Source organism: Montipora capricornis, chromosome 10 (assembly GCF_036669925.1).
Source record: "Montipora capricornis isolate CH-2021 chromosome 10, ASM3666992v2, whole genome shotgun sequence".
NCBI classification, from domain to species: domain Eukaryota; kingdom Metazoa; phylum Cnidaria; class Anthozoa; order Scleractinia; family Acroporidae; genus Montipora; species Montipora capricornis.
This window is the reverse complement of record NC_090892.1, coordinates 1,665,100-1,675,099: the sequence shown is the minus strand read 5'-3', so window position 1 is coordinate 1,675,099 and position 10,000 is coordinate 1,665,100. Positions and strand designations below refer to the sequence as shown.

The following is a 10,000-nucleotide window of genomic DNA, read 5'->3' as shown; positions in this document are numbered from 1 at the left end:
ATGAGAACTAAGCATACATAGATTTAAAACTAGGTATTAAGAACTGATACCCAGGTCATAAAGTAAATATCATTACAGTAGTCATTGATTTTACTCGCATTTTACCTCAAGGATCTTGAAGAAGAACTGACCAGCATATTAAATAACAACTTAGCATAGACAGCTATTGAACGCTAACAAAAGTGGATCATGTCTCAAAACTGTGAAATATTAAAAATGTTTCTCTTATGAACTGATTTTGGCTGGAGCCGTTTATGGATGATGAAGATGTATATAGTATATTATTTGCATTTTTTTTCGCTCATAAGCATCTATGAATTTTATTTTTTTTTATTTCGTTAACTATATATGCAAAGATTTAATTCATTACATCGTAATTTATTAGACTGACCATAGTCATAATGTTTTATAGGATAGTTACAAGAACACCATTGTCCTGGCCCACAAGCCCACAAAGGTTGTAAAATCATTTGAAGACATTTCAATAAAGTCCCCCATAACAATTACATGGTCCTGTTCCGGGACTCCCTCTTACCCCGCCCTGAAAATGGGCCTGGAACCCAGGCGGGAAAAGAGAGAGTCCTGAATTACTTGCAGGCGCATGCTCGGAATGACGCCAATTTTTTTCCCCCAAAACTGGTCAGATGGATGAAATGGAATTTCGTGCCTGAAACCCAACTAAACTGCTGCATGATGTTGGCGCAGAAAAATATCAAATTTTGATTTAATTGCCCTCCCGAGACTCCTTGAAACCAAGAGATCATGATTTCTTTTTGAAACTTACAAATATACTCAGTCTGTAGGTTGTGGATGGAAATCGCTCAACGAAGACCAATAAATCTCCTGCTGGAACTCTTGTTTATTGTTCATTATTTATTGTTCATTACTTCATCTGTCGATCTAGTTATGTGATAATTGCACTGATCCAGTGAAGATATATTTGAGTGGCACAGTAATTATTGAAACTGTGATTGTTCCAGGAGTTTAGGCCTACCAAGGTTTTTTTTCAAAATCGGGGACAAATTGCTTGTATACCCAATATAAAACATTCAGGTAAAAAATGTCGTAAATACTCTCAGTTTTATCAGCAATAATACACAAACACCGGTGACAAACAGAGTATTTTTTTGAGTAATCAGAGTAGAGTAATTTACTCAGACTATTAATTTTTCCTTAGAATAAATTTTCAAAGCACTCGCATTAAATCATTCTTTCATTACAAGGACACACTTGAGGCCGTGGCCAAATGGCTAAGGTTTTATGTAGAGCTGCATGTTGAGACTGCAATGATTTTTATATCGGAAAAACTAAAAGACGATTGCATGACAGAAAAACGGAGCATTTTTCCTGATAAAGTAGTTAAACGAAATTGAATCCCAACCTGGACTATTTGTTTGTTTGCATACCAGTTTGTGTTGATAACGCAATGATGAAGCAATCAGAATGTTCCTATTAAATTTATACATAAATATGCACAGTCAAACATCGATTATTCGGACGTTTAATTTTTTTTTTCTGGTCAAAATTTGTTCGTGAATATTAATTAATAAGGACGGAAAATTCTACTTAAAAGGGTTTGTTACCTTTTATTGTTGCTACTTAAAAGCACATCCCTTCTGAAACTCTTTGTTAGAGGTAAAATATTGCAGATAATATGAAATTCTGATTCCGAGCTGTTTTGTCGCTTAGTGAAATCCTATGGTATATTTACTAGTTTAGCCTTCGCATCGATTTATTGCGATCTTCTCTCAGTCGTTACATTTATTCGGCAATAATTTTCCAACATCACTGCGATCGGGGTTTTTTCTCCTTGTTTGGTCACGACGAGGCATAATTTAGATTTTCTCTTTCCTGACACTGCAAATCACACAATAATTTTCATATACGATTTCTCGAGGTTCTCTTTATTTGCATATTCCAGCCTGGCATCTAATACAATATGAATGGCTCATTCCGAGCATGTGCCTGCAAGTAATACAGGACTCTCTCTTTTCCCGCCTGGGTTCCAGGCGCATTTTCAGGGCGGGGCAAGAGGGAGTCCCGGAACAGGACTAAACAATAACAGTGATGATGATGATGATGATGATGATTTATGGGCTTCTCTGCCTCGGCTTCATTGCCCTCCATAGACCGCTTTCATAAATGGCGACCACTTTAAGATTTTTTTGTCTTTATGTTAATTAGACCTACTGGCCCTCATTGAGAAACAAAAATTCTTTTGAAATTTGCTGGTCGAAGCGAGGCTAGAAAAGCTTATTGGCATTAAACAAAAGAATATTTTATTAGGCCGCCATTACGAAAGAGGTTTATATTCACATGTTAACCTTAACATCTACCCCTTTTTCAAATATACCTACTTTTGGAAATACTCATGGCATTCAATGTCTTTACACCATTTCACAACTATATAATTCGCATACTTTCCCCTTTATGTTTGATAATGATGAGATGAAGTCATAGAAAAGTCATATTAGCTGTATAGTTTTATCGTTAATCATTCTTTTGAAATTTTATTAGCTAGTCGAGGAAGTTCCTCTTGCCCTAATTGGGCTATGGGCAGCAAGTCTACTCAGTCCGTTTCTCTGCCAGCACTTTGGCATCTTCGCATGAGATGTCATTAGCGAATAATTTCGATATATTTTTAAAGGAAAGCGCCAATGCCCCATATCAAGCTTTTCACGTGTGCTTTTTTCGTAACCTCGCGTACGTGTTATTCTCAAACAGGGTTATACCTCTGAATTACAGAATTCTTCAGCAAAGAATACACCAATAAAAAAAGCAGGAAGAATGAGTTTGCGAGCTTTCTCGGCTGTTCCCTAATTCAATGGAATTTCCTTAATCTTTGGAATTTCCTCAGCCACATCATAACAACTCTTGCAGAGCTTTTTCGCCAGTGCTGCCCGGAAGTCCGACATTTGAAATGTAAAGATGACTGGATTTATGAATGAGTTTGCATAGTGCAATAATTTGCAGAAAAACACAACATTGGGTGAAAGGTTGCCTTTGACGCATGAATTGCAAAAGAAATTGATGATATTTAACAAATAAAATGGTAACCAAGTAAGCACAAAGATCAGAGTTATGCCTAAAAGCATTCTTGTTACCTTTTTGTCGTTTGCTGATGGGCGACGCTGTAGGCTGAAGTACAATTTCATTCTGATCCAAATGGCTATGTATGATACGCAAATGAAGAATAAACATGTGCCTAAACATGACATCATTACATAAAAGAACATGTCATAGGGAATTCCATGATACTTGTAGAGTAAGTGAAGTGAGGTGATGGCAAATGCTAAGGTCCAAACAACACAAATAACAAGTAAGTATTTGGCGTTATTCAAGACAGTACGTTGACGAAGTGGCCAACAAAACGCATAGAGACGTTCTAAACCAATCGCTGTGAGCGTGAACACAGAAGCAAAACCAGAAGTAACATCCACAGCGGTGTAAATGTTCCGGTACGTGACGCTGTCCAGTTGATAGCACAGCAGGATGATGAGCATAGGGATTGAGATTGCACCAACAAGTAAATCAGCAGCTGCTAAGTTGATGAGAAAGTAGCTCGAACGCATGCGCAGAAGGTTCTTGCAGCCGTAAAAGGCAACCATGGTCATAACATTACTTGCTATTATTAAGAAGGCAATCAGACCAAATCCTGTAATCCATCCAGCATTTTCAAGCGCGGACATCATAAGACAGACCAGGTTGAGTTACTCCTGAAAACAGAATTGAAATCTTATCGTCAAACTCGTGAAGTGAAACGGCGTTTAAACCTCCAGTCTTTAAACGCTGTGATGTTAGCTGTGGAGATTCCCCTAGGAACACAGCGAAATTAGCAATAGCAGAAAGCGCCAAACTCTTCCGTCGATCCTGCAACTCACTAACAACATAAACTTAGCAGTCGAGAGTTTTGATAATGTATACAGAAAATGTATTACTTAATTATCATAAATTCAATACATAAATTGAACTGCTTATTCCTCACTTAAGGTAATTCCTTAGTATTGCATTGCGCATCCCTACTGCGCACGATTTTCACGATTTTCCCTCAAACTAAGCACGATAGCGAAATAACTGCTCCTTTTCTCTCAAACGATTGACAAGGTGACCCCCGATTTCTTTTTCAAGTATTTGCTAAGAACGGTCTAATAAAAAACATATTTGAAGAAGAAAAAAAGTTTGATAGTAGAACATGATTTTTTTGGAAAACAATTCCGCACTGGATGTATTTTGGCCAAGGCGAGGACCTCAAGCTAACCACGGAACTGTCCCAAAGAGTGCACTATTCCCACAACAAGGCAATCAAAACGGCGTAAATAAAGCAAGACTGCTATGTAAATAAAAGAAGGTTTATTTTCAAAATAAAATTTTGTGTCTTTGAAGTAACCAAGACTTCATTCTGTATGAAGATTCGAATTTTTAACGCGCAACCAGTAAAAACACCCCAATTTAAGGGCCTGCTGACGCGTAAACAAGCACGGTGACCCCATTTTTTTATTGCATTTTTTTTAATGTTCATATCACGAATTTTAATTATGCCAAGTTTCCAAAAAAGCTTGATAGTAGAACAATTTCAAGGGGAATTACCGAAGTAATTTACCACTGAATTTAACAGATATCTTAATGCTGATAATTATAATAGTAAAAGAAGGGTAGTGGTAATGAATGAATGATGATAACTCTATTCCTAACGTAAATATGGCTTGACACAACAATGTTTGTAAATAATAAAACAAGAAAGTACACGAAAGAGAGAAGTCATCCTCCTCGCACTTAAGTGGACAATTTGACCAAATGTCTATTATAGACACCTGAAAATTTCCGGTGGCTCCAACGTTATTTGAACATTCGTTGGCCTCTTTTGCTGACCTCCACACGAATAGAATACTGAGACACACTCTAGTTCTCAAGTCCATCGTTAACATTGCTCCACTCCGGGAAACCTTTTCTTGCACCGTAGTTTCCTCTCACTGTACGTTATATTGCCTCACTGTCTTACGGGGGCTTTGTCAAAGTCCGATTGCTCTCCGTCTCTGACAGAGGGGTTTGTTTATGTTTTATAGGTTGCAAAAGCGTGAGGTTCGTGGCAATCATTCTCGTTCTACAAACACCCACTAGCCCTTTAATTCCCACTTTCCCTCTCCCTCTCTTTAACTGCAAAGGGTTCTCTTCCGACAGGCTACCACCCGCTTCCACCTCTTTCTTTCATACATTTATGGTACCTTTATTCTACTAACAACGTGTACAATCCATATTTTAACGTGGGACTTCATTACAACACTACGCAGAGAGCACTTTAAACGTTCATCAATACGATCACGGATAATACGCAATACCAACACTCCTACGCCTAATTAACACAAATACTTACAAGCTACGTATGTCACTGGGACGACAGCTAAAAGCGAAACTGAAAATAATAAGAAAATATTTACAACAACAAAAAAAAAATCCAGACAAACGTTAACAACTGTCTAAAATTAAATACACTAACGAAATGGCTAACAAAGTTGACGTCCTTGTTTCGTCAACCCAAAAGTGAGCTAAAAAGTCAAACTACATGTACGCTAGCATCCTTTCATCTTATGCAACCACTTAATCACGTCAATGTCTCATGAGAAACGCTTTTTTATCCGATATACACAAAACTGCGTATATTTTTATTTCCGGCTAAAACTGTGATGTATGAATGTCTTTCAATAGTCGACAATTAACTACATGAAAGATGGCTAAAGCCAAGGATAGCATTGAGTCCCGCCACTACGAGAACAAATCGTCTGTTTTAATTTATTAGTGATGGGGATGAGGTAAGCGTTCGGATGCTAGCAAGGGTGAAAGAACGAAGGGTTTTTTTGTTTATGTTTTTTTTCGGAATGACTCGGGTTTTTTCCCATTTCTTCCGAGAAATTTTGAAATAGGAGTTACCTATAAAAGATAAATGTGGAATTTGAAGTCTGAAAATGTTTTGGTGGAAAACTAATGAGAAAGACATTATCACATTAATCGTAACATTGCCTAGGCATTTGAGTCTCACAATCTGGGTTGTTGATCAATTCAAGGTCTTTTAAAATTACCCCTTGGTAAAACATCGCTCTGTAAAAGCACATTGAAACTTACAAAATTCATTAACTGGCCAAGTCTCAATAAAGGAATAGGCAACTTTCTTGAACCCTATATGAAACAATAGGATCACTAATATTCTCCAGTGAGATTTGCATATGATTGCACTTTCTAGAACATGAACAATTAGAATAGAGTAAAGTAAGAATCTGTGAGTGAATGCAAGTTATCGACTTCATGACATGGCCAACATTTTCCGCTTGTACTTGGAAATTAGAAGACGATATACAAATGGCAGAAATACCAGTACAAACAGCATTTGATCATGCGAAGTTATTATAAAAGCATGCAGCATTTTAGTTTGAGGATGCCTGTAATTGATTTTTTCATTTTTTTTTTTTCTTTCAGGCTTGTTGGCTTGCAGTAAATTATCTGTATTTTCCTTTAATTTCTAATATATCTATTCATGCCGGCATTATCCAGAGCTCAGTTGTTCAATGGACCAGATAACTTTATCCGGTGGATAAGTCACTATTCGACAGTTTCCATCCGTGCAAAGGTTTTTGTTCTTGCTTATGTAATCGTGAACGTCCATTAAAGGCGTGTATGAAAACCACTGCCAACGTTTATGTAAGTCAGTATATTTTACACTCTGGATAGTGACGTATCCACTGGATTTGGTTATCCGGTCTATGAACAACTGGAGCCAGAATCATATAAACACAAACAAGTGTTGGATACCTGTAAATAATGCCAGTGTCCTATGACAAATGAATAACCTATAGATGGCACTTTTAAGCAACAAAGGTAATTCTGCCTATCAAGTATCGAAACAAAAGTGCAATTCGGTGACCTTTTTTAATAGATAAATCTACACCGAAAAGGGATTCTGTTGCTTCTATTTTTTTTTATTCTTATATCTATCAAAAGAATAACAAAATAAAAAAATTAAAAGCCTTACGTTACATATATTTTTCAGACTTTGAAGCCAAAGTAAATGTAATCTCTCTCAAAGAATGGCAAAATTAAACTCCGTGATTTTTGAAGACTTAATTCTATCCAAAATAAAAATCTGTTAGGAATATAAGTGGTAAAAGCATATGTGGGTTAGGATAACCAGGATAGCTACTTTTAATTTAATGAATCCAATCAACCTTCATGCCCTTGGTGGGCTTTTTTAAAACGATAATTCTCAAAAGACAGTGCTAACTCTCCGTAATTTGATGGTGATGCATACTGTAATTGGATTGCTTTGTTAAGGGCAACCGCCGCCGACAACATGAAAACCTCTTTAGGACTCACCTCCTACACTTAGAATGCCTTTGATTATGATTTCTTTGGAGCTCAGGCGAATGGATCCTCAGAAGCTTTACTTCATGTCTATCCAAGTAACTTCTAACTTAGTTAAAATATGCATATTGTTTAGAGCAGTGTATTTAAAATGGGCACATCCGATGGGACAAAATCAAACGAATATAATCACAAAATCATCGTCTTTTTCGTTCTAGCTTTTCAAATAGTCCGTTGACAGGTTCGCAGTGCTCAAATATAAACGTGAAAGGTGTTACTGGACCTCTTGTAACACACAGATGAAAGAAGCAGTCAAAAGCAGCAAAAACGTGTCGAATGCAAATAAATTGATCTTACATAAAAATCATGAGATGCATCGAAACAAAAAAATTAAATATCTTTCGTCATTTCTAAATACAGTGTATTCTAAGCGAAATGATAAGAATCGAAGATTAAGAAATACAACCCCAAAATAACCCAATCAGCTGCGATAAAACCGTGAAGACAACAGCACAATAATTACTTGAGAAAGTGACACACGAAAATAGCAAGTAAAGTACCATATTTTATTGATTTCCGCGGTTCTCGCTTTTTTTCGGAAAGTGGCCGGCTTACTTTTAAGACCGATCGTAATTTTCCTTTCGTTAATAACTAGCTGAAACTCTGGTCAGCATTCTTTTTTTTTTTAGTTTAGTGCTCTTCGTCATCCAGGGCGGGAGTAAAAACTAGCTCAGTGAGATAGGAAGTAATTTTCTCAGATATATATATAATAGATCTCAGATTCATTCGTGTACGATGACCAAATGCAATCAATGCAACGCTCAAGCAATCTTTTACTTAATATTGTCGAGTGAATGAAACTGTCATTTCGAGATTCCATCAAATTCGGATGCAAGAAACAAATGTTTCCCAACCCAAGCGAAGCACTTTTTTGTTGTTTGATCCGATTCAAAGCTCCCATTATCAGTACAGAGGATATGTAAAGTAATTTCTCTGGTCCCTGCCCAATTCAAGGTTAATAAAAATAGTCATAACAATATTACCAAGGCTCAATGCGCCTTACCATGATTTGCAGTAAAGAAAGTAAGAAAATCAAAAACCCATCAAACATGTACAAGTAAAAAAACATTGTGAGTGAAAAGATTAGTTCTCAGTCTAGTCTTAAAAGAGTTCACAGTCTTCGCTTTCGTAAAGCTCCCAAGGCCATCAGGAAAAATTCATCAGTGGACAACAAATGTGCCCCCGCCCCCCCCCCCCTCCTAGGCATGTTAGTTTTGCCCGGTCGTTGGTTGGTATATCTTTGAATGTGGTGATTATGCACACGGTAGCAACAAAGGTAATTCTGCCTATCAAGTATCGAAACAAAAGTGCAATTCGGTGACCTTTTTTAATAGATAAATCTACACCGAAAAGGGATTCTGTTGCTTCTATTTTTTTTATTCTTATATCTATCAAAAGAATAACAAAATAAAAAAATTAAAAGCCTTACGTTACATATATTTTTCAGACTTTGAAGCCAAAGTAAATGTAATCTCTCTCAAAGAATGGCAAAATTAAACTCCGTGATTTTTGAAGACTTAATTCTATCCAAAATAGAAAATCTGTTAGGAATATAAGTGGTAAAAGCATATGTGGGTTAGGATAACCAGGATAGCTACTTTTAATTTAATGAATCCAATCAACCTTCATGCCCTTGGTGGGCTTTTTTAAAACGATAATTCTCAAAAGACAGTGCTAACTCTCCGTAATTTGATGGTGATGCATACTGTAATTGGATTGCTTTGTTAAGGGCAACCGCCGCCGACAACATGAAAACCTCTTTAGGACTCACCTCCTACACTTAGAATGCCTTTGATTATGATTTCTTTGGAGCTCAGGCGAATGGATCCTCAGAAGCTTTACTTCATGTCTATCCAAGTAACTTCTAACTTAGTTAAAATATGCATATTGTTTAGAGCAGTGTATTTAAAATGGGCACATCCGATGGGACAAAATCAAACGAATATAATCACAAAATCATCGTCTTTTTCGTTCTAGCTTTTCAAATAGTCCGTTGACAGGTTCGCAGTGCTCAAATATAAACGTGAAAGGTGTTACTGGACCTCTTGTAACACACAGATGAAAGAAGCAGTCAAAAGCAGCAAAAACGTGTCGAATGCAAATAAATTGATCTTACATAAAAATCATGAGATGCATCGAAACAAAAAAATTAAATATCTTTCGTCATTTCTAAATACAGTGTATTCTAAGCGAAATGATAAGAATCGAAGATTAAGAAATACAACCCCAAAATAACCCAATCAGCTGCGATAAAACCGTGAAGACAACAGCACAATAATTACTTGAGAAAGTGACACACGAAAATAGCAAGTAAAGTACCATATTTTATTGATTTCCGCGGTTCTCGCTTTTTTTCGGAAAGTGGCCGGCTTACTTTTAAGACCGATCGTAATTTTCCTTTCGTTAATAACTAGCTGAAACTCTGGTCAGCATTCTTTTTTTTTTTTAGTTTAGTGCTCTTCGTCATCCAGGGCGGGAGTAAAAACTAGCTCAGTGAGATAGGAAGTAATTTTCTCAGATATATATATAATAGATCTCAGATTCATTCGTGTACGATGACCAAATGCAATCAATGCAACGCTCAAGCAAT

General features: G+C 36.6%; 1 protein-coding gene across 2 annotated transcripts; it reads right to left on the bottom strand.

Annotated features, from left to right (window-relative positions):
• Positions 1-2,315: 2,315 nt before the first annotated feature.
• On the bottom strand, positions 2,316-7,438 carry LOC138022147 (beta-1 adrenergic receptor-like). 2 transcript variants are annotated; one of them, XM_068869181.1, is made up of 3 exons: positions 7,363-7,422; positions 5,372-5,410; positions 2,316-3,716 (listed from the first exon to the last, which is right to left on the bottom strand). In XM_068869181.1, exon 3 carries the CDS (start codon positions 3,690-3,692, stop codon positions 2,817-2,819), a length of 876 nt encoding a protein of 291 aa, XP_068725282.1. In that variant the 5' UTR covers positions 3,693-3,716; positions 5,372-5,410; positions 7,363-7,422; the 3' UTR covers positions 2,316-2,816. The 2 variants fall into 2 exon arrangements, with proteins under 2 accessions (XP_068725282.1, XP_068725281.1); XM_068869180.1 differs by lacking the exon at positions 5,372-5,410 and having other exon boundaries at positions 7,363-7,438.
• Between the last annotated feature and the right edge of the window lie 2,562 nt (positions 7,439-10,000).

Excerpts from the sequence above, each read along its gene's own strand:
- LOC138022147 (XM_068869180.1), bottom strand. The coding sequence starts at position 3,692 with ATGATGTCCGCGCTTGAAAATGCTGGATGGATTACAGGATTTGGTCTG.